A 24974-nucleotide genomic window follows, 5' to 3' on the forward strand; every position below is an offset into this window, starting at 1 on the left:
TGGTGAAGAGGTAGCAAGGCTCACTAATAAAGGGCAAGCCCGTTTGGTTACGCTGATCCATGTTTGGGGTTCAGGAGTGTCAGCTCTTGGACCCAAGTGTTGTAAAAGCATTAACTGTAATTATTCGACAATAAAGAATTTCTGTGTTTTTACCTATCCAGGGATGCCAGCAAGGAGGGATTGCTGTGGTATGAGTTTCAGCGGGGGGGGGGGGGGGTAGGGGTTGCGGAGAAAGTGTTGTCAGGTTGTGTCTATCTAGCCAGGGCCCACAGTTTTTGGTTCCCCTAAAAATGTACACAGGAATCAGGTAGGATGCCTGGATCCATGTAGACACAATATCTCCCCTTGAAAACGCTTGCGCGACTCACCACTAGGGGTTCCTGCTTCAGCACAGCCCAGAAAGGTAAATGGGGCATAGGGATGTGAGGTGTCCCTGAAACAGTCAAGGGGTCCCTAAGTTAATGGGGATACCCAATAAATGCCCAGGTCACCCAGAACTGGTATAGGGGTTTTGGGGGTACTCCATTCATTTACAAGGTTGTGAGGGGACTTTTAAAAGTCCAGTCCTAAGTTTATTGTATAGAGTGTGGGGAATATGGCAAATAAGAAATAATGTGCAGCTTCTTATTCTATGTCCCATAACCAAAAGACTTAGGATATTTTTAAAGTGTATATTTTATGGAACAGTGTGTTTTAAAACTTATCTGTTTGTGCACCGAAATGAGCTGGGACTTTCAGAACCAATGCTTTGACAGGACACTGGGCAACAAAGTGGTGCCAGGTGGTCTGAAAGAACCAAGGTGTCAAGACCATATGGACAGGACGGAAGGATTCAAGTATCCCCATCCTGAGATCAATGAACCCCTTGGTTCATTCAGATTTCCAGGTAGCCCTGTTGTGTCTACCAGCTTGTCTCTGATTGGCTGCAAAGAAATTTCTCACACTTTGGATTGGGCTATAGTATTTTTTGAATGAAAGTCAGAGGTATTATAACCCCTTGCGCCGATGGGATTCCATGCATCTAGCAGAGTCTAGGTTGTTACCCCAATACCAAAGTAAGTGTGTCTTTTTACTGTAGTTTGTGTAACATTGTGTGTTTGCCTTTTCCTGTGAATAAATTTACAATTTATTTCATTAACTTGTTTTGCTCAATGCATCATCCTGGTAAAAAGGTGAAAATGGCTTGGTCTCACATGACAGTGTGGTAAGCGAAAATGGTTGTATGTGGCTCGATAAATAGGGGTGGCTTGAGATTTAAAATCCTCGAGGGGTGCCGGTGCTCACTAAAGGTGGAGAACCACTGTTGTATATGATGGATATAGGACATTTTTTTTGTTAAGCATCCTAACAGAGCTTGAAACTACATAAAGACCAACCGCATTCTTGAAGTATTTAAAAAAATATTCTCTGGTATATTTTTGAAGTCTGGGACAAAAATATCACCACAATTGTTGTTCTAGCTACGCCTTACACATACAGTATATGCTACAGTGTCACAGATGCATTTTTTTGAGCAGCATATCAGGTATGTTTTTCTACAAATAGAAACATAGTTAAAGCATCCTAAAATGATTCTGAATAAGAAAAATGTCCCACGTGTGTTTTAGGTGATATCCTGATTTTAATTCATGCTTCGTTTATGCAAACGTGTTTCTTTTTTGTTTCTTCAGATATTCCTTAAGTACCTCAATTTTGCCAATCTGATACTCAAGGTGCATCACCTGAGCTACCTTCACAACTGTGAAACACGCAAAGGTCAGGTAAGCAACGTGCATCTTATACCTTGCTCTGAATCCTGCGTGGTGAATGCACAACGTAACACTGACCTGCAGTATTCAGCAAGCAGGAAACAAGCATCAGTAATGCAGAATGGGTGCCCCTGTGTATATAAGCAGGCTGCACTAAGACAACAGTCCCTCAAATATTCAGTATTCTTGAATAGGTAAGAAACTTAACACTTTGTTAATTTCTCAAGCAACCTTTGACTTGTTAAAATATTGATCTCCTGAAATGTCATCACTAGCTTCCATATTGATCTATATATCCTCTTATTATTAGCTGATGAAAGAGAGGTTGATATTGATGCAAATAAAAGCTTTAAAAAAATGGAGAATTCAAAATGATTGTTAGTGTATATATATCTTTAAATATTGAAGCAACTTTTTAACACCTTCTGTGCCACAGGAAAGCAGGAAGAGGATTAAAGCAGTAGTCAGAATTAATTTAAATAACCACAACATGAAGGCAGCATATGGGATATTACACTGCAGTTGCTGCTTTTTCAAGATTAATTTGCATTTCATGTTGGAAGGCTAGGGTCACGTTGTCCGTGTTTAAATCTACCACGTTGCAATGCATGCTGGATGACCAACGCATACTAGGTTCCTTATTCTATATTCGCCGAAGCAGCTGTTGAGGACATTTTTGGCTGAAAAATCTCCAAAGACTTGAATAATAATTTTTAGCTTAAAATGGCTGAATGGCCGCTTTGCTGTATATAGAATTACCCCCTAGGAATCATGAAAATTAAGGTTTTCAAGCAACAACAGTAGAATAAAATGTGTTCTTTTTGATGTAGTAAAATAACAAATGTGAAAGTATTCATTTATTATTCCTTATTATATGTTATAATCTTTATACTGTAATTAAAGAGAGGCTGAGGTGTTTGCTTGATTTGAGAACCAGAGTCAGAATTGCGTAATTATTGGAAAACTTATAATTTTATTTTCCGCATTTTGATGCTTTCTTTGGTGACAGCCAAGGGACATCATGTGTTTTTTTAAGGAGATAATCCCCTCAATCCCCTGGGTTAAAGGCCATAAAGTGATAAGAAAGGCGCTCCCACAGTAATAAGGTGATAAGAAATACAAGTGTAAATAATAATAATAAATATCTTCAATACTATTGTGAATAAATTACTGCCTACCAAAGTGATATAACAAAGTATGGCTGTAACTCCATGCTCAGACCCTCTGGTAGGGACTGTCTCCGTTGGTCCCAAAAAGGCTGAAAAGTTCTTCAAATTACAGGGGGAGCATTGGAGACAATCAACGAAAAAGAGAAAATGGGAAAAACATCTAAGTGTTGGTGTTTCAATCAATATGTGATTCTCAGGAGTCTTGGCTCGTATACAGTGCGTACTTACAGTGTGGTAAACGTAATTCGCGACTCCAAAACAGTGGCAATGTATTTGCTTGTATAAATTCAGAAGAGATACACCACGATATGGAAGAAATTGTATAACAAAGCGCAAATCAGTAAGTAATACATTTTCTGTTATAAAAGAATAATAACCGTACTCACACTCTGTACGGTCAATAAAAGCATTTCACATTGGTTAGACATCGTGAGTGACCAATATTCTCACCGCCTCCGATCCCTCAGTGACGCCGATGGTGTAACTGCCTCCTCCGACTCTGAGTGGGAGTTCTCCAGATCTCAGAGCACTCGCAGGCGTCAGAGCCTGAAACCAAAACCGGAAGTGACGTTAGGCCCAACCGGAAGTGATGTCACGGAACCCATGAAGACGTCGGCAAGGACTCTCACAGCCAGGGGAGGCAGTTACCCCATTGGCTTCATGGAGGGAGCGAAGGCGGTGAGAAGATTGGAGTCGTGAATTATATTTATCACACTGTAAATCGGCACTGTATACAAGCTAAGATTCCTGTGAATTTCATATTAATTGAAACACTTAGATCTTTTTCCCATTTTCTCTTTTTCGCTGATTGTCTCCCATGCTCCCCCTGGAATTTGAAGAACATTAAAGGCCATGAAGCCTAATGCCTTAAACCTAGTTAGGGCATCAATGACCAGTTAATGAGGGGATTATAACTATAAAGTCGAGAAATTAATATACAGATGTGTCCAGACTTTCTGTTCTCTGGGCTGCGGATGAAATTTTTTAAATCCATGGCTTGTCTGTGGCCCAGAAAGCAGTATATTTTTGCAGCCAGGGAGGATTAAAGCGGGAGTGCCACAGCGTTAGTCTTGCTGGGACAGACAGTCTAGAAGAGAGAACAGATAAGCAGTTTCTCCCTGTGTCTCCCCGAGCAGCTACCCAAGGCATTCAGCAGTCAGTCCGGTACATACTGTAGGAACATGCATTTGTTTTGTATCAGTCCAGGCTGTCCTTCCCCTTGATGCTGTAGATGACCGAATATGGTCCTATAGTATTCCCTCTCAAGACGTAGAAACCCATATTTGGGTATTTACATCATAAAGGGACAAGACAAACCAGACTGCTCACTGCCTCGGGCAGCTGCTCAGGGAGACTGCTTCTCTGGTCTCTCTGCGCTGATCTTCCAGACAGTCCCACTGCCTGCTGATGGTCCGGGACGATTAATGTTTTACATGTGTATAAAGATTGACAGGACACAGCATTTCCTTGAGGAAAGGTTAACACCCTGAAATGTTGTGCCCTGGTGATCCTTATACACATGCAATAAATGGTCTATAAGATGCTTTTTACTGAAAACTTTCTAAAGTTGCCATCATTGAACATACCCATCCATGATGTGTGCAGAGCTCAGCGATAGATCTCAGACAGAGACGCACTCTTACCTGTCCTAACTTGAATTGCACAATATATCATTTTAGCATATCTGCAAGCCGGTCATGTATGGCACGGAGAAGGCACCCTGTCCCATGCCATGTAAAGTACAAAAGTTATGAGACAGATTCAGTTAATGTATAGTGGTTTTTAATAAAGTGTGAAACTGCAACAGTAGAGATGTACAAGGGTATTAGCCAAAGACACATGTTCATTTTATCTTTTCTGCAGACACCTGCTTTACTGAACTGTAGCATTCAAGCTGCAGTGCAGTCTTTTTTTTAATTTTATTTTTTTACTTCAATAGTTTCATGTGGGCAATCTCTAATTACCTAAAGAACTGTAAAGCTGCAGGTCAATTCGTTCTCCATGTATTGATCGGCGAAATTTGGTGACATAATTAGTGAAGGGATCTGTTTATATTCTGCTTCAGTCCGTCAGTGGAAGCTCATGAATATTCATGAGCACTCCTGCACTGACATGTGCTAGAGGGAGGGCAGGGCTGACAAAGGGTGTGCCAGGGCTTGTGACAGGACATGAAGGGGCAGTGCCTTAGCAAATGGCTGTTAAAATAGAATACAAGAAAATTGGTCTATCAAAGTTGTTTTTTTAAAAACAGAAAATGCTAAAAGTATTTTTTCTCACTACAGAACTCATTTATTTAAAAAAAACACACATGCAGGATATTGACTGAACTGCAGCTTTCAGAGTATCATAGGCAAAGATATTCAGTGCGCCACCAGGCGGACATGCACTAAACTGCAGAAACACAAATAATAATTCCGTCTTACCACAAATGAGGTCCGTGCAGCTCAGTGCGGCGAGGCCGCGGATGAGGTGCGGACAACAATGTGCTCATACCGCACTTTTGCACAGCAGTTAAACATAAATCATGCTTTATCTGTACATCTATTCCTAGACAAGGGATTATAACTATTATAGTTTTTTTTTTAATGATTTACTTTTTAATGTAAACATGTATTTTATTATTAGCAGCTGTTCCTGGTTTTAATTTCTGGGCCATTAATGTCATACATTTCAACCAGACATTTTGGTTTCTGACTGTTCTGAAGCTTGTAATAAAAATGAGCGCATGATAAATAAAGGTGTGAAAAGTAACTACACCCTGAGTGGAAATAGATATGGCAAAGATCAACAGAACGTGTCAGTGAGCCGTAGTAGTTATGTTTAGTATTTTATTAATTTTACTTAGTCTGTTTTGTGACTTTTCCTCCACTAGTGTTAATGTTAATATGCCACTTTCTTTCTCATAGATACTCCTGTGGTCAGCCAACAAGGTTTTTGAAGAGCTTACAGACATTGAGAGACAGTTTCACAAAGCACTCTACACAGTCCGCGCCTTCCTTAACTGTGACAGATACTCTGTGGGTCTTCTGGATATGACAAAAACAAAGGTTGTATTGGCTGTATTAATAATAAAAACAGGTTTTTAACTTTACTCAACAAATGTTAGCTATGGTTTTCAAGTACATTTGGGTAACAATGTTAATTAGATTCTGAAGACAGAAGATTTTTAAAGGTAGGAAACTAATGTGAACCACATTTAATTCCATGTACTTCTTCTGCATATGTGGTGCAGTTAGGACTAGAAGGAAAGGAAAGTGTTGTGTATACAGGCATACCCCGCATTAACGTACACAATGGGACCGGAGCATGTATGTAAAGCGAAAATGTACTTAAAGTGAAGCACTACCTTTTTCCCACTTATCGATGCATGTTCTGTACTGCAATCGTCATATACGTGCAGAACAGATGTAAATAATGCATTTGTAAAAGGCTCTATAGTGTCCCCGCTTGCGCACAGCTTCGGTACAGGTAGGGAGCTGGTATTGCTGTTCAGGACTTGCTGACTGGCGCATGCGCGAGCTGCTGCTTGCCTATTGGGCGATATGTACTTACTCGCGAGTGTACTTAAAGTGAGTGTCCTTAAAGCGGGGTATGCCTGTACTGGTGTATACTAGCAGGGGTGGCTGAATTTGGGGAGTGTGCAGTGGGTTCATTTATTTTCAAAGATTGTAGTAATTAAAAGCCTGTGGGAGAAAAAAAGAAGGAAAAATATTTTTGTTTTCTCCTGCCTGAGCCAGCAGTGGGTGTGATTGGCTGATTGCTAACCTACCACACCTAGTGGGTGCCCATTTTAAACAGAGGTTGCTCACAAATCCTGAACTTGCATGTCCTGATCTGCATGACTGGTTGATTTCAAGTGCTGGTTGTATTAAGTGTGCAGTTAGAAATAGATGCAGTTTGAACAAGGAAGGGGTTAAACAAGGTATAATATATTAAAGTACAGTTTATTGTTAGTACTTATAAACTTCATAGATGCTACAATGAGCAGGGTTGAAAATGCCACTCAATGCACTTGGAGCAGCTGTTCCAAAGAGCATACCGCTGTGAGGTGTGAGCGGGTGGTCTCTTTAGCGTCAGAGATTGCTGATCTGAAGAGGAAACATGCAATATTGAAGGACTTTGACAATCTTGAAAGGGGTTTAGTGCTCACTGAGGAGTTCCTTGCTTTGACTAGTGGGCAGATGGTGGCGCTGTTAGTGAGGAGCAGGTAGGTAGCTGGGTAACAGTTAGAAGGGGAAGCAGAGGCAGGCCAGTTCTGAGCTGACCCATCCCAATAGATTTTTCATGTTGAGTGAAGATATTGGGAGTATCAGGGCAGAATTGGCAATGCTGGGGGAGACTGATTCCTCTAGCAGCCAGGGGAATAGTTCCATTGCACAGATGGGACTCAGGATGTTCAGATACAAAGAAAGATTGTGGTGGTAGGGGACTCCATTATTAGGAAGGTAGATAGGGCAATCTGTTGCCATGACCGAATGAACCGAACAGTTTGTTGCCTCCCAGGCGCTCGGGTTCGGCACATTGTGGATTAGGTAGACAGATTGTTGGAAGGGGGGGAGGGGCTGGGATTGACCCGGCGGTCTTGGTACATGTTGGCACCAACGACAAAGTTAAAGAAAGATGGAGGGTCCTATAAAATGATTTCAGAGATCTAGGCCAAAAGCTTAAGGCAAGGACTGCCAAGGTAGTATTTTCTGAAATACTAGCAGTGCCATGCGCTACCGCAGGGAGACAGTCAGAGATTAGGGAGTTTAATGCATGACTAAGAAAGTGGTGTATGAAGAGGGTTTTGGTTTTTAGAGCACTGGGACTCCTTTTCTGAGAGGTGCCATCTTTATTCTAGGGACGGATTGCACCTCAATGAAGAGGGATCTTCTGTGCTAGGGGGGGGAATGTTAAAAAGGTTGGAGGAGATTTTAAACTAGGATGGAGGGGGGAGGGAATTAAACAGATAAACTAAATAGAATAGATGAGGAAACAAGGGGTTATGGAGGAAGAATGGGGGCAAATGCGAGTTTGACAAGCAGTGAGACACTCATAGTAAATACAGATAATACAAGAAAACATCTAAAGACTAAACCAAGTTGGCGCGGAAAGGAAGGAGAAGATAAGATAATAGTACAGGCTGAAAAAAAACCTTAAATGCATGCATGCTAATGCAAGAAGCCTGACAGATAAAATGGGGCAGCTTGAATTAATAGCTACAAGGGAGCAGTATATAGGCATTACTGAAACATGATGGAATGAAACTCATGACTGGACAGGTAATTTAGGTTTTTTTTCCCTTTTTTGGAAGGATCAAGCAAATAGAAGAGGAGGTGGAGTATGCTTATATGTTGAACCGGATCTAAAACCTTTTATAAGGGAAGATGTTTATGAAGGGAATGATGAAAATGTAGAGACCTTGTGGATAGAAATTAGCAGTGGAGGTAAAAGTATATAGAAAATGTTTGTAGGGATATGCTATAAACCACCAAATCTGTGAGATTGGGGATGCTAAAATACTTTTGCAAATTGAGAAGGCATCAAAACTAGGTCATGTTTGCATAATGGGTGATTTTATTTATCCAGACATAGACTGGGGCAATGAGATTAGCATTATAACAAAAGGAAACAGGTTTTTGGGGGTGCTTAAAGACAATTATATGACCCAAATTATTGAGGAACCAACCAGGAGAGGGGCAATACTCGATTTTGTAATATCAATGTAGAAGTAATAGCACATATTAAAGTCCTGGAACATTTGGGTAACAGTGATCATAACATGGTCTCATTTGAAATAAATGACCAAAAAACAGATTACTTGGGTTCAACAAAGACCTTAAACTTTAGAAAGGCAGATTTGAATAAACTGAGGGCTAATCTACAAGTAATACATTGGGATAATGCTTTTACAGGGAAAATGTAGAAGATAAATGGGCAGTCGTTAAAACATTGTTAGAAAAGCACACTTATCAGTGTATATCCTTGGGTAATAAGTATAAAAGAAATAATTCAAAACCAAGGTGCTACATAAACAGATAGGGGAGGAAATGGACAAGAAGAAGAATGCATTTAGATTCTTTAAGTCAGAAGGGACGGAGACATTGTATCAGAATTATAAGGAATGTAACAAAAATTGCAAAAGGGCAATCAAATTAGAAAAAATGGACAATGAAAAAAGGATTGCAATAGAAAGTAAGGTCAACCGTAAAATGTTCTTTAAGTACCTTAATAACAAAAAAAATGAGAAAAGAAAATATAGGACCCTTTCAGTGTGAGATGGTTAGGCAGATTATTGGAGATAAGGAAAAAGCAGAGGTATTAAACAAATTCTTTGCCTCTGTGTTTACCAGGGAAGAATCAAGTTCAATAGTAATGCCACAGGAGGAAGCCATAACCTCCATATTAATTAACAATTGGTTAACTGAGGAAGAAGTTCATAAGTGACTAGAAAAAATTAAAGTTAATAAGGCACTTGGCCCCGATGGCATACATCCAAGAGTTCTCAAGGAGTTAAGCTCAGTAATAGCCAAAACATTATATTTAATATTTAAGGACTCCATTTCCACAGGCTCAGTACCACAAGATTGGCGTAAAGCAGATGAAGTGCCTATATTTTAAAAGGGAGCTAGATCACAACCGGGGAATTACAGACCTGTAAGCATCTGGATTGAAAACTGGTTGAAGGACAGACAACAGAGGGTTGTCATAAATGTAACTTATTCAGGTTGGTCTAAGGTTATGAGTGGAGTACCTCAGGGATCAATACTGGGACCACTGATTTTTAACATGTTTATTAATGACCTTGAGGTTGGCATCGAGAGCAAAGTCGCCATCTTTGCTGATGATACTAAATTGTGTAAGGAAGTAGAATTAGAGCAGGATGTAATTTCTTTCCAGAAGGACTTGGAGAAACTGGAAACATGGGCAGGTAAATGGCAGATGAGGTTTAATACATATAAATGTAAGGTTATGCATTTGGGAAGCAAGAATAAACAGGCGACTTACACATTAAATGGGGATAAATTGGGGGAATCCTTGATTGAGAAGGATTTAGGAGTGCTTGTAGACAGCAGGCTTAGCAATAGTGCCCAAAGTCATGTAGTAGCTGCAAAGGCAAACAAGATCTTATCTTGCATTACACGGGCAATGGATGAAGGGAAGTAAACATAATTTTGCCCCTTTACAAAGGATTAGAAAAACCACACCTTGAATATGGAGTACAATTTGGGGCACCACTCCTTAGAAAATACATTATGGAACTAGAGAGAGTGCAGAGAAGAGTCACCAAATTAAAAAAAAGGGGGTGGACAATCTAACATGAGGAGAGGCTAGCTAAATTAGATTTATTTAGATTAGAAAAGAGGCATCTAAGAGGGGATATGATAACTATATACAAATATATTCGGGGATAGTACAGGGAGCTTTCAAAAGAACTATACATCCCAAGGGCAGTACAAAGGACTCAGGGGCATCCCTTAAGGTTGGAGGAAAGGAGATTTCAACAGCAACAAAGGAAAGGGTTCGTTACAGAAAGGGCAGTTAAAATGTGGAATTCATTACCCATGGAGACTGTGATGGCAGATACAATAGATTTGTTCAAAAAAAGGTTGGACATCTTTTTAGAAAGGAAAGGTATACAGGGATATACCAAATGAGTAAACATTGGAAAAATATTGACACAGGGAATAATCCGATTTCCAATTCTATGAGTCAGGAAGGAATTTATTTTCCCCTTATGAGACATCATTGACACTGGGGGTTTTTGTTTGCCTTCCTCTGGATCAATAAGTAAGTATAGATATAGGATAAAGTATCTGTTGTCTAAATTTAGCATAGGTTAAACTTGATGGACGTATGTCTTTTTTCAACCTCATTTACTATGTAACTATGTATATAAATTGTGTAGAGGCAGGACTTTTTGTCCTTCTCTAAAAATGTATACCGTTTATTTTCAGAAACTGAAATAGTTTGGAGTTAGAAGTATTAAAATGGTATCCATAAAAACAGCCACCCACTGCTCTGCAACTTCAATAATTGCCCTGATTCAAATCAATGGGGGGGTTTTGTTGGTCACATAACTTTGGACTATATTGAAATACCGCCTTAGGACAAATTGATCTTTACGGTTATTCATTCCATGTAATTTTACCTGCAGGCACGTGTGTGATAACTGGCTGTAAAATTCACCGCTGTGTTTCATTATCAACAAGTATGCTGTGCACTGTATGGTTAAGAGCTGCGGTTTATTGAAACTGTCTCTGAACTGATTGCTTCCAGAGCTCTCTTCCTAGTTGGTTATGGTCTGTAATGGGTGAAGCGCCTATGTAGAGTTGGGAGGTTAATCTCGGGGATGATTCTTTCTGAGATCAAGTGATCTAATAAATTCTCAGTCCTCGAGTACTCTTCAGACACAGAATGTTCTGTGGGTGACTTTATGTAAAACTATCACAGATGATTAGATCACAGGCTCACAAGTCTTTGGGATATATGAAAAAAGTTACATTTTACTACTGAAATGCAGAGATCCTTGGGTAATTGGGTAATTTTTTCATAAATATTTAGTGATTAATGAAGTAGGTTTGAGCTTTTTTTGCACATAAATGTTTGACCCATTTTATTCCATATCAAGGGAGTTCGTTGGGATCAGTTAGCGTTACTTTATCCGAGCCAAAAGCATATTCACCTGGATTCCAAAAAGATCTACAGGTGCACCAACGAGTATTCTAAAACTTGCCTTAAACTTGCCTTGGAAAATCTGGGGCTATCACCAACAAGATCCAGGTACATGCTGGGTACATGCTGCAACATTTCAGTGACATTTCTGAAGAGACTAATGGCCCATCGGATTAACACAGCAGGGGTCCCTGGCAGTCCCATTCAGTTTAAATGGGACTGCCAGGGACCCCAGCTGTTAATCCGATGGGCCATTAGTCTCTTCAGAAATTAACACAACAGGGGTCCCTGGCAGTCCCATTCAGTTTGAATGGGGCTGCCAGGGACCCCCGCTGTTAATCCGATGGGCCATTAGTCTGTCTGCCGAAATGTCACTGAAATATTGCAGCATGTACCCAGCATGTACCCAGCATGTACCCAGCATGCACCTGGGTCTTGTTGGTGATTGCCCCAGATTTGTTTTAGAATACTCGTCGGCACTACAGTATACTGCAGTAAAATTTGGCATTTAAAAAAAGGGATAACAGCAATATTGTTTTAATTACTACCATATTCACTAAGAATTATTTATTCAGAAATGGGTTGAGGTGTGCAGCTCATTTGCATATGTGAAAAATGCATTAACTGTGCGGTGAAGAATGCTAGCAATACAAATAAGTTACAACTCATTAAAATCAAAGTTAATCTGCACCAGTGATACAATTGGGGGTGAGGGGGGAGATATCACCATATGGTTATGTAATAGGATTTCTTACATACCCAATGATGGGAAATGATTTACCCCTTTGATGCCTAAGGCTACCTAACCATTGCATAGGAATACCTTAAGGCACCAAAGGGGTTAACATACAATATAAACACCCTATAGATAAAACACAAAAAGCACAGCATCCATATGTGCAAATATTAAACATTTAGTCGCCCAAGTGGCTAGCTCGTCTTCTGTGGACCATGACCAGCTGTTCACTTGGACTTCTAAAGACTATTCTCATGAGTGTAAAGGGACACATTGAGGTCACTATCTGTTGGTAATGCTTGGCGCATTGATTTGCGGTTATAATAAGTACTTTATTTGTTTTGCAGGAATTTTTTGATCAATGGCCGATCCTAATGGGCGAAGTCCCACCATATTCAGGACCGAAGACTCCTGACGGGAGGGTAAGTACTGTATTTGAGTTTTAGAACGTATTCCTTCTATAACCTAGGGTTTTCACTAGCATACCGTCTTACATACTGTACATATATATATATATATATATATATATATATATATATACGGTCATACATACATACCATCATTCATACATACAATTCAACAATGTTACCTGAACAAACAGATATTCTAAGTATTTGGCATTGGAGGGACATTGTAAATAGGTTAGGAATAGCTAATTTTTCAAAGCAGATGTATTGTGTAAAGTGCTATGACATATATTCACTGGGATTCAATAAATCAATTTTAGGGAATTTGGATGTGCGTTGACCTTGTGTTTTTGCTTTTAGCTTTCTTGGTCACACCTTATCGGCACTCTTGTAAACCATTAAAAAAAATTGCAAGTATTGTTTATACTAGGTGAGTTAACCCTACCACATGGCATAGGACTAAGATCAGAGTTATACAATAAAGGCTTAAATTAAATGTCAAGATGATACAGGTAGTTTAGCAATGGAGTTGCTGCATAAACTGTGTTTATGGAGGTTTAATCATTAGGAGGTAACTATACAGCTTGAATTTAGAAGATAACAGACAATATTTGTTAAGAAATGCTACTCCAAAGGCACCTTCCGGCTCACTCAAGTGAATTGACCATAACGACGCATGTTTACATGTAGTGTTACTTCATATGACACCTTCAATGCCTGAAGACACCTTACAGTCAATGGGCTGCTAGGGGCAATATTTACTAACATGTGCTGGACGGTATCTTATGGGTAAGCACGGCTTAGTAAATATTGCTGTAGCATTTTGTAGAGTGAACTCCTTACCTTTACTAATATCTCTTGGATTTTCCCGTCTCCAGGAAGTCATCTTCTACAAAGTGGTTGACTACATTTTACATGGAAAGGAAGAAATTAAAGTTATAGCGTGAGTAAACCTTTGCATAGTACAATATTCACATTAACATTAGTATCGTATTCAGTAGAAAATTAACTCCTTTACATTGGAGGTGATAGGGTTTTAGTGGTGATCACTCCACACAAGAGAACACATACAATTTGTACGCTTATGTGTATTGTTTTCAAACACGCTGAGTTTCAGCAGAAAGTCCCCATACTTATATTTGCTATGCATTATTTTCTTGCAGGAACCCACCAGGAGATCATTGGTCTCTAATCAGTAAACTGCCCACATATGTTGCCGAAAATGGTCTTGTAAGTACACAAGCGATATCAAACCTACATGCTGACTTTAGATATGTACATAAATAAATATAAATATAGGGTGAGGTACTGTAGGCATAGAGCGTTATGCGTAGGTGAATATTCCAGAACTCTAGGTATGTGCATCCTTAATGACTTTCAGTGCACATTTTTTGTAGATAAAAAGGTGTGGAAACCTTAAGCAAGAAAAGTATTTATCTGTAAACAAGAATAAATGATTCAGCTGTAAAGCTGCAGTCAGCCTGATCACCATTTTCTTTTAAACTAACTTTCATAGACAGAACTGTCGGGGAGGTAAAAATGAAGCTCTCCCCAGAGTCCACCTGCAGTCTAGAGGTTACAATGGCAGCCTCAGAATCTAGAGAAGAAAACCATGTTTTTTTTAAACCACAAACACTCTTTTTTTTTTTTTAATGAGCAGAACATACTCATGACACAAGATACTCAAATGAGCCTTCTAGTGGTGATTGCTGCTTTAAATAACACAATAAGCTAGACAAATAATTACCACCTCCCACTTAAGGTTCCAGCCTGATCCCTAACCATTCCATAATCAATATATGACGTATATTGCTGATCCTTAAAAAAAGTGTCTGTCTGTAGCTCAGAAATAAGGTGCCAGAACGCCATTTCCCTAAGTGCCAACTCAAAGATGACCCTGATGACCTCCGTAGGTGTGTAGTTACCATGGTATTTCAGTGTAAATATTGTAGGTGCTTATTACATTTGTATTTTTAGCTGTTGCATACAGGCATTCATTTAAAACCATAGTTCCAATTACACAGTCCAAAATATTTCTATTAGAAATAGTTTTAATTTCTCCTTTCTTACAGTATTTTGAACATGCTAAATAACAGCTCAAGTCTCATTTATTGTGTATTACTTCTTCAGATCTGCAATCTTATGAACACAGGGGCGGACGACTACTTTGAGTTTCAGGTAAAGCGCTCTAAATATTTAGACATGCTAATTGATCTTTGTTACAAAAAGACTTTGGGTAAGAAAAGCAAAATAAAGAGTCTGTAAAAAAAACCAATATAAATGCCATCAAGAAAATAAACAGAGATGACAAATAGACAATGAGACAAAATTCTGAAAAGAAAATGCTAGTTCCATCCTATTATTAAAGCAGCGATTCAAGCAATATCCTACATGTGTATTTTTTAATAAATCAGTTCTGTACTATGAGAAAATACTTGTAGCATTTAAAATTAAAAAAATGTTTTAAAGACATTTTTAATGTTTCTAATGTAGGGAGCATTTCAAAAGTGACAGCCCCCTTCCCCTTCTGATTGGCTCTAGCTGTTGAGCCCCGCTCTCTCTCTAGCAGTGCACCAATTGTATCTAGTAACTGCCCAGTCAATCATATTCCAAGAACTACATTTCCCATAATCCTGAATTAAATAACCTGGAGCAAGCAATTGATTGCAGGAGAACGGATCCATCTGCAGCTTAGCTAATCACTTGACAGTGTACAGATTGTATTGATGCACATATTGAATGGGAAATATACACAGCATGTTTTTTTTGTTTTTTTAAACGGCAGCTTGAACTGCAGCTTTAAAGGATTGTGGTTTTATATAGAGAGAACATTTAAAATTCAAGAAAATTCCCAAGAATTCAAAAAATTGGTTTCTTTTATAACCTGAAATAAAGAATGACAGTACTTAGTAGATAGTTAAAAGCACGTTTTACACTTTTTTTTATAGAGCTTTAACTAGAAAATACCGCAATATACACAGTAGAAAAAGGCATATATGTCAAAAAGGCATTCATTGTACTAAATTATGTACCCATAACTCCAAGAACATAAAAGGTATTAAATCTACATATGACTTTGCCAACCAGAAGTCAGATTTTATTAATTTTATCTCGCTTTTACACAGAAAGGTCCGGTGGATGACTCAGGTTGGATGATTAAAAATGTCCTTTCCATGCCAATTGTCAACAAGAAAGAAGAGATTGTTGGGGTCGCTACATTCTACAACAGAAAGGATGGGAAACCTTTTGATGAAATGGATGAGGTTTTAACTGAAGTATGTGCACCCATGCACGCCTATGGAACCCAACCACAAGGGCTGCAATGTAGATAATAGATAGTACACAATGATAGAATAATATGGCACTGATGAGCATAATTGTTGTTAGTTTTAGAATAAGAAGAGTACATACATTGTTGAGCAATATGTTATTGACCTCTGCAAATATTTTAACATGTATTTAATTAAATATCTATTGTTGGACTTTGATTACAGTGGGTATAACAGACACAAAAGTGTCCTGATGATGCTATCTTGCTGATTTCCAGTCTACTTATACTGTATGCACATTGATATCATTAGAACTCAAGACGTGGCAATTAAAAATGGAGAGTAGCACAGCTCAGTCACAGTTAGTCACTGTCTGTATTGTGTCCATTCTCCAGTCTCTGACACAGTTCCTCGGCTGGTCCGTCCTGAATACCGATACCTATGACAAAATGAATAAACTTGAGAACAGAAAAGATATTTACCAGGACATGGTGAACTATCATGTGAAATGTTCAAATGAGGAACTGCAGATAATCCTGGTAAGGAACCATTCTTTGCTTCTGCCTTTGTGTCTACATGTATCAATCATGTATCAATCTGCTTACTGTATGTGTTAGGGGAATATTTTAACAAAATAACTATTTGCTAATGTGCCATATTTAATATTCAGCATAGTGAGAAATATGGTAATGAACAGTTAACTATGCATGCACTAACTTCTATTTAAGTAAATTGAAGCTCATACAGTTATTTGTGTGTTATCCCACCATATTGAATAGCGGCATCTATGAGATACATGTACTAAAGCCATATACTGCACAAATGTTGCCAATAAATGCTAGGAAAACTCTTTATTTCAAGTTATATTTGGATATATTTTGTATTCTAAGGAAACATTGTTACATATGTATTTCCCCTACGAGCTCTGCTTGAAGACAGTTCCATGCATTCAATACTTTTAGTTGATCGTAAGTGCTCACATGTGGTAAACACTGTTTGCTTTGTTGAGCAGGTCATATAGTACAAATTGCAGATACGTTTTCACAGTTTTGAACATTGCAGGGAACTAGGACATGAGCGGCTGTAGAGCTGTTTATGAATCTCCTAGCATGTATTATTATACCAGTGGGGCAGAAACTTTTTTCCCTGCGCCCCCCCTGCCGGTGGTTCCCCTCTCTCCGCCCCCCCCCCCCCCACCCCCGCCCCCCACCACCGCTTACCTCGGCTCCGGCGGCATGACATCACGTTGCCATAGCAACGTGATGTCACATGACCTTACAGCGTCATTTGACTACGCGTTGCCATGGCGACGCGTCTAAGAAGCTGCCGGAGCAAAGGTAAGTGAGGTTTACAGAGGCCCTGCAGCTCCTCTGGCACTTTATTTAAGTGCCTTCAGGAAGCACGCGGGGCCTCTGTAAACCCCGTGCCCACCACAGTCAGTCTTGCAGCTCCCCTGGGGGTCGCGCCCCCCACTTTGCGCATCGCTGTATTATACCATTTTGTATTATATGAAGGAAATTGCTAAATGTTGTTGTGAGAACAGTTCATAGGTTTGTTCTTTGACTTTCCTCTACTTGCTGCCTGCTGTCCTGGGAATAATTTCTGCCATGCTAGATAGCACAGACAGAGTCAGCAATGCGTGCCACATCTTTACAACTGAGCCCTACTGTACCAAGATCATGTCATAACAAGAGAGGGAATCCACAAATGATCAACACAGCTGCCTGTCCAATAACTGTCTGAACCTCTGCGTTAGTAATGGTATCTATTCCCCTTACAATAAATACAAGCTTTCATTGTCAATTCATTCATTGAATGCTGACACTGAACTATGTTCAATTTCCAGAAAACAAGGGAAATATATGACAGGCAGCCAGACGAGTGTGAAGAAGAGGAATTATATGAAATACTGGTAAGTCAAATGTTACATCACACTACCTGTTGGTGCTTAATTGTTTTTGGACAACAATAGTTTGGTTAATCTTATAAGGTACATGTGAAAAAATATTACAATCACCCTGCAATTACATCAATTTGCCAGAAGATCTATAATAATCACATACGTTGAATAATTTGGCTTAACAGTAGCCATACAAAACTGTGTAGCTGTAGGTTAGATTGAAGATCCATATTAGAAGATTAAATATATTCCAACCAGGCATTAACGCAATGCTTAGTTAGTTGTTAGGTCTGGCAGCAAATGACACTTAACCATTTACTAAAAATTATAGTTTTGGTGACTATACTTATTAAAAATATTAGTCATATCTTATATTCTTATATTAGCTGTTTAGCATGTTGGATGGATAGATAGATAGATAGATAGATAGATAGATAGATAGATAGATAGATAGATAGATAGATAGATAGATAGATAGATAGATAGATAGAACTCACAGGAAACTTGATGCCTGATGAAGAAATGATAGATTGTTAATCAATCAATAGTGACTATTGTGACATGAAGCTGATTTTCTGTATATATGTATATATGTATATGTGTGTGTATATATATATAGTGCAGAATAAATGAGTTCTTCAGTATTCGGTGATACTTTTTTTATTGGACTAACAATATATGTCACAGGACAAGCTTTCGAGAGTTATACCTCTCAAAGCTTGTCCTATGACATATATTGTTAGTCCAATAAAAAAGGTATCACCGAATACTGAAGAACTAATTTATTCTGCACTATCGCAACTGGACTAACACGGCTATTTTCTGCTTTATATATATATATATATATATATATATATATATATGCAAATATAACTGTATGCTCATCTGCATGTCTTAGGCAGGTCTGCAACCCCGCCTTTCCCCATCATCACCCAGCATACAGCACTTCCACTGCAGCAAGGGATTCTGGGAAGTGACATGCAAATGAGCACACAGAGTCACTTTTTGCCTCAATAACCATTTTTAACATGGTTCCCTATAGGCTTAAGCTTGCTGCATGGTCACAGCTTTGAGCACAGCCAGGGTTAAGGTGCATACCCAGAAAACCACCCACAGACAGCTGTTTCGACCTTGATGGGTCTCATCAGTGTGGGGTTGATTTTACTGGGAATGCAAGAGAGGCTATGGGATAGGCTAAACCATAATACTGAGTTAAGTTATGGTGAGTAAAAAAAGTGACAAAAACCCTCCACAGGAAAGCAAATATGCAAATATAACTGTATGCTCATCTGCATGTCTTAGGCAGGTCTGCAACCCCACCTTTCCCCATCATCACCCAGCATACAGCACTTCCACTGCAGCAAGGGATTCTGGGAAATGACATGCAAATGAGCACACAGTGTCACTTTTTGCCTCAATAACCATTTTTAACATGGTTCCCTATAGGCTTAAGCTTGCTGCATGGTCACAGCTTTGAGCACAGCCAGGGTTAAGGTGCATACCCAGAAAACCACCCACAGACAGCTGTTTCGACCTTGATGGGTCTCATCAGTGTGGGGTTGATTTTACTGGGAATGCAAGAGAGGCTATGGGATAGGCTAAACCATAATACTGAGTTAAGTTATGGTGAGTAAAAAAAGTGACAAAAACCCTCCACAGGAAAGCAAATATGCAAATATAACTGTATGCTCATCTGCATGTCTTAGGCAGGTCTGCAACCCCACCTTTCCCCATCATCACCCAGCATACAGCACTTCCACTGCAGCAAGGGATTCTGGGAAATGACATGCAAATGAGCACACAGTGTCACTTTTTGCCTCAATAACCATTTTTAACATGGTTCCCTATAGGCTTAAGCTTGCTGCATGGTCACAGCTTTGAGCACAGCCAGGGTTAAGGTGCATACCCAGAAAACCACCCACAGACAGCTGTTTCGACCTTGATGGGTCTCATCAGTGTGGGGTTGATTTTACTGGGAATGCAAGAGAGGCTATGGGATAGGCTAAACCATAATACTGAGTTAAGTTATGGTGAGTAAAAAAAGTGACAAAAACCCTCCACAGGAAAGCAAATATGCAAATATAACTGTATGCTCATCTGCATGTCTTAGGCAGGTCTGCAACCCCGCCTTTCCCCATTATCACCCCGCACACAGCACTTCCACTGCAGCAAGGGATTCTGGGAAATGACATGCAAATGAGCACACAGTGCCACTTTTTGCTTCAAAAACCATTTTTAACATGGTTCCCTATAGGCTTAAGCTTGCTGCATGGTCACAGCTTTGAGCACAGCCAGGGTTAAGGTGGATACCCAGAAAACCACCCACAGACAGCTGTTTTGACCTTAATGGGTCTTATCAGTGTGGGGTTGATTAACTGGCTATGCAAAGAAGCTAAAGGATTGGGCTTGATAATACTGAGTTAAGTTATGGTGAGTAAAAAAATTGACAAAAACCCTCCACAGCAAAGCAAATATGCAAATGTAAATACAACTGTATGCTCATCTGCATGTCATAGGCAGGTCTGCAACCCCGCCTTTCCCCATTATCACCCAGCACACAGCACTTCCACTGCAGCAAGGGATTCTGGGAAATGACATGCAAATGAGCACACAGTGCCACTTTTTGCTTCAAAAACCATTTTTAACATGGTTTCCTATATATATATATATACAATAAACCAATAAATATAAATATCTTACAAGTGTGAATTGGGAACTGAGTCCCGACGGGGTGCTACTAAAGTCCACTGTAGGTGGTGTGTAATTGTAATCCTCTTGACTCAATCAATCAAATTTGAAGGACGGACTATGAAATGTCCCAGCTGTGGGAACCTTTCTGTTTTGTTGTTGTATCGTGGCTTTATGCCTGAATAAATTAGTCTAATTTTTAACCCGCCTCCAGTCCGAATTCTTGCAGTGCTTGTTCCCGTTTTTTTCGTCTTCACTATATATCTTACAAGAAGTGATTTCCAGAAGTAATGAATATAATTTACTACTCATTTTAGGATTTGTAGATTAAGAAAGAGCATTTGATTCTGTCTTCACTTCTGTGGTTCAGAATGTATTAAGAAGACAAAGTATTGAAGAAGCGTACAGTACATTGATATTCTAAAGAGCTTTTACGAGAATCCCACATCGACCATTAGATTATATGAAGTTTACAAGCAAGAAAAGAATCAGTGAGGCAGGGAGACACCATGTCACCAAAGCTTTTCCTAGCAATACTTCTAGAATTGTTCAAAACAATAGATTGGGAAGAATAAGGAATCAAAATCAATGGTGAATACTTGAGTCATCTACAATTTGCAGCTGACATTGTTATTCGTGCCATAAGTCTAGAAGACCTCAAGCAACAAATCAGAAAACTCGACAAAGCAAGTAAGAACGTGATGTTCAACAAAAATTTCAACTCTGCAAATATCTAAATACATGGTATAGCACTACAAGGAGTTGAAGACTATGTCTACCTTGACTGGCAAGCAACAATCAATGGGAACCTTTTGAATTAAACCAACAGGAGAATAAAAATGGGATTATGCGCATTTGGAAGAAACATGACAATCTTTCGTGGGGACCTTTCATGGTGCCTGAAGAGGAACATTTTCAAAGAGTGTACTCGGCCGTGCTCGCGTATGGGTATGAAACTTTGACCCTAAATGCGAGATAAAGAAAAAAGAAAAAGAGGAACTGAGAGCACAACAAAAAGTGTGGAACTGGAGGCAAATGGAAAAAATAACAAAAACTTTATTAAAACATGCCTATTTAAAAAGAGAAACCTCTAACGCATTTCTCGCCAAGGGCTCTTTATCAAAGATAAAGCTCCCTTGGCGAGAAAAGCGTTAGAGTTTTCTCTTTATAAATAGGCATGTTTTAATAAAGCTTTTGTTATTTTTTTCATTGGCCTCCAGTTCCACACTTTTTGCTGTGCTCTCAGTTCCTCTTTTTCTTTATCCTGCTCACTTACCTGTGGATGCACGCTGCTGCTACCGGATGTCTTCGACTCACCAGCGGTTGATTCTGTGAGTACCCCAATCAATGAACTGAATGCTGCTTTATTGTCCGTCACTAGGGGATTTAGTCTGGCATTGCGGGGGTCTGCTGGTTCCCGTCGGGGGACCTCATGATCGCCGTGGTCAACTTTTCCCTAATTTATGTGATTGCTTATGGGCAATTATGAGTTACAGCTACAGCTCTTCGCTTTATACTCAGGACTCCGGTATACTAAGGGTTAATGTGGATGCCTCCACGTGATACACGCTTGTCTACCGGGCTAGTAGCACCGTACACTGAGGTTCATTCCTCTCACTGCTATTAACCCTAAATGCGAAGATAATTCAGACGCTTCAGACAACTCAAAGAAGTATGGAGATATGTATGCTGGGTATTACCCGAAGACACAGTAAAACGTATGAATGGGGTTGAAACCAAACAAAAGTCTCTGTCATCATCACAAGGGTTAAGAAATTAAAATGGCAGTAGGTAAGATATATCACAGGAAGAAATTACCATCGCTGAACAAAGATGGTATTCAACTAGATTCCAAGTAAAATGTAAAGACCAACATGATGACAAAGTTAAATGGGAGGATGAAATCAGAAAGTTGGTTGGAGCAACATGGAGAAGAGAGGCTTGCAACTGCAGTACCTGGAAGATTCTTGGGGAGGCCCTTATACAGCAGTGAATTGACAAGGGCTGAAGATGATGATGACGATGATGTAGTATGAAAGCTTGAACAATATACCCTGGCTAAAGTGTGAAAGGTACTTGCCAACATGCAAATTAGGCCGGCTTGGCAAGTAAGGCCTCAACCCCCACATATGGAACACCAAAAAGCAATGGCCCTCATTCTCCGGAGGCTGGAATGTCCGTGGGCTTGACAGCATTCAGGAAGAAGACATGATGGCAGAGGGCGCTAAGATTCCCTGGAGGTTAAACAAAAGCTGTAATGCAAACCTAAACTTGGCCACCTACAACTGCCAGAATCTCTGCAGTGAATCAGCACTGCAAGAACTGGAAGACAAACTTGAAGAAATTAAATGGGATATGGTTAGCCTTTGTGTAGTTAGAAGACAAGATGAAGGCTTTATTGAGCTCAAAAGTGGACACCAATTCAATTACAAAGGTACATATAAAGGAAGAATCAGTTGAGTAGGCTTCCTTGTTAACATGAGATGGACAAACACAATGCAGTATGAAAGCTCATCAGAAAGAGCAGACAGAATTGTCAGAAACAGAATTTGAAATCAACCAACTTAACCAGAAAAGTATTTGTTCCCTTAAGAACGTTATGAGAGATTTCAATGCAAAGATTGGTGCCCATCAGAAAGACGAAGCATCAGTTGGAAAGTATGTTACAGTAACAGGAATGAACGTGGGGACAGATTGGTAGAATTTGCCGAATGTAAAAACTCCTACATCATGAATTCATTCTTCAAGAAGAATCTAAATAGAAAATGGACATGAAATGTACAGAATTGAATCGAAAATGAAATTGACTATATCCTAACTAACAAGAAACACGTGATTGAAGACTGCACAGTCCTTAACCGTTTGACACAAAGAGTGATTACTTCGCTGCAGATTACATCTGCATACTGATTAAAAAGAAGACAAAAACAATTAAAATCAATAACCTCATTAATAACAGCAGAGAATTTCAACTAGAACTGAAAAATCGTTTCAGCGTGCTCAAAATGCACAGGTACACTAAAGCAAACGATTATGAAGAACTTATAAAGATTGTAGGTGAAAGCACAGAAAAAACTGGAGGAATCGCTAACAAAAAATAGGAAATGAAAATATCAGATGAGACAAAACAAGATTACAAGAAAGGAAGCAATCCCAAGACAAGTGTAGCCCAGTGCCCCTGGCTTTGTGTTTCCTTGTCCTAGCATTGTAAGTCCTGGTAAGGAGCAGGTAGTGTTAGGGTTAAGTCTCTCTCACATGGTCCAGCATGGAAGTTCCCTCAGTAAGGAGTTAATATGTTGCGGTTTCCAGGTGCAGGATGGAAACCATTGGAGCATGTGCCAAGGGTGTTGGGCTCACTGGAGGATTGCAGCCCAGTTATCGGGGCTTAGGTGTGGGACCTCCCCTGGTATAAAAGTTGGCTCCCTGTCAAATTCAGTGTGTTCCAGTTTAGCCTGCTCCTTAAGGAGTGGGTAATGTTTCTACCTTACCCCATCAGGTGGTAAGGAGGTTGAGACTATCCCAGGGGCCTCAAGCTCCTGGGGGCCTAGTCAAGGGGAATGATCAAGATGCAACCTGCGAGGGAAGAGTCCTATGAATAATGCTGTGTGATAAGTACCCTTCATGAGAAGGAAGGATCATAACTAGCCTACCAATAAATGGTTGAACTGTTTCCTTGCCTGGAGTGTGAATTACTATAAGGTGCCTTTAGGGATGCAATCCTGCCTCTGGCAGAGCCCTGCAGGACGGAGGCGCTGCAGCAACGAACCGAAAGCCTGTCCGGTTGCCTACTCCCTCTATCATCTGCGGAGATTCAGACCGCCTGAGAGCCTATAGGTGAGCTACACAGCCCCACAGTAACATCATGTAACTACAAATCTCCCTTGTGGGGGGATAGGGGTGTTATGCAAGAATAAGAATTGAATATGCAAGACAATCCACAAAAGTATAACTGAAGATGTAAGAAAATGTAGCTGTGATATGGTGAAGAAGACTATTGACGATAACAAATGCTTAAAGAAGACAAAGCAGTGACTTATGGAGGCGAAGAAGCAAATCATTGCACTCAAACAAGACAATGGATCAACACTGAAAGACTGTGCACTTATCATAAAGAGATCAAAACAATATATACAGGGAGCAGTCAGCACTCAATAAAGTAAAAAAAGAAGAACAAGGCTAAGCTTGTGGTGCAACGGGAACAGGGGAGGGCCCTCATAAACAGATGTTGCGGACCTCTACATAAAATTGTATATGAACACAGATAATACAGGGCATAATCCAACAAGTGAGGACGAGTGAGAAGACACCATCAATGATGTACCATATGTCGTTCCAGAAGAAGTGGCAAAAGTAATAAAATCCATAAAGAATAGAAAGGTTCCCAGGGAAGATGGAATTA

The 24974-nt window shown here is 39.6% G+C and overlaps 1 protein-coding gene across 1 annotated transcript in view; it reads left to right on the plus strand.

Annotated features, from left to right (window-relative positions):
* PDE6A (phosphodiesterase 6A) overlaps window positions 1-24974 on the plus strand; it is a 110675-nt gene that overhangs the window by 42235 nt on the left and 43466 nt on the right. The window contains exons 3-11 of the mRNA XM_075600942.1: window positions 1671-1760; window positions 5824-5964; window positions 12659-12733; window positions 13597-13661; window positions 13882-13948; window positions 14849-14896; window positions 15844-15993; window positions 16383-16526; window positions 17834-17899. Coding sequence (XP_075457057.1) covers window positions 1671-1760; window positions 5824-5964; window positions 12659-12733; window positions 13597-13661; window positions 13882-13948; window positions 14849-14896; window positions 15844-15993; window positions 16383-16526; window positions 17834-17899 — 846 coding nt within the window. The remainder of the gene's footprint in view (window positions 1-1670; window positions 1761-5823; window positions 5965-12658; window positions 12734-13596; window positions 13662-13881; window positions 13949-14848; window positions 14897-15843; window positions 15994-16382; window positions 16527-17833; window positions 17900-24974) is intronic.

This window comes from Ascaphus truei, chromosome 5, assembly GCF_040206685.1.
Source record: "Ascaphus truei isolate aAscTru1 chromosome 5, aAscTru1.hap1, whole genome shotgun sequence".
NCBI lineage: Eukaryota > Metazoa > Chordata > Amphibia > Anura > Ascaphidae > Ascaphus > Ascaphus truei.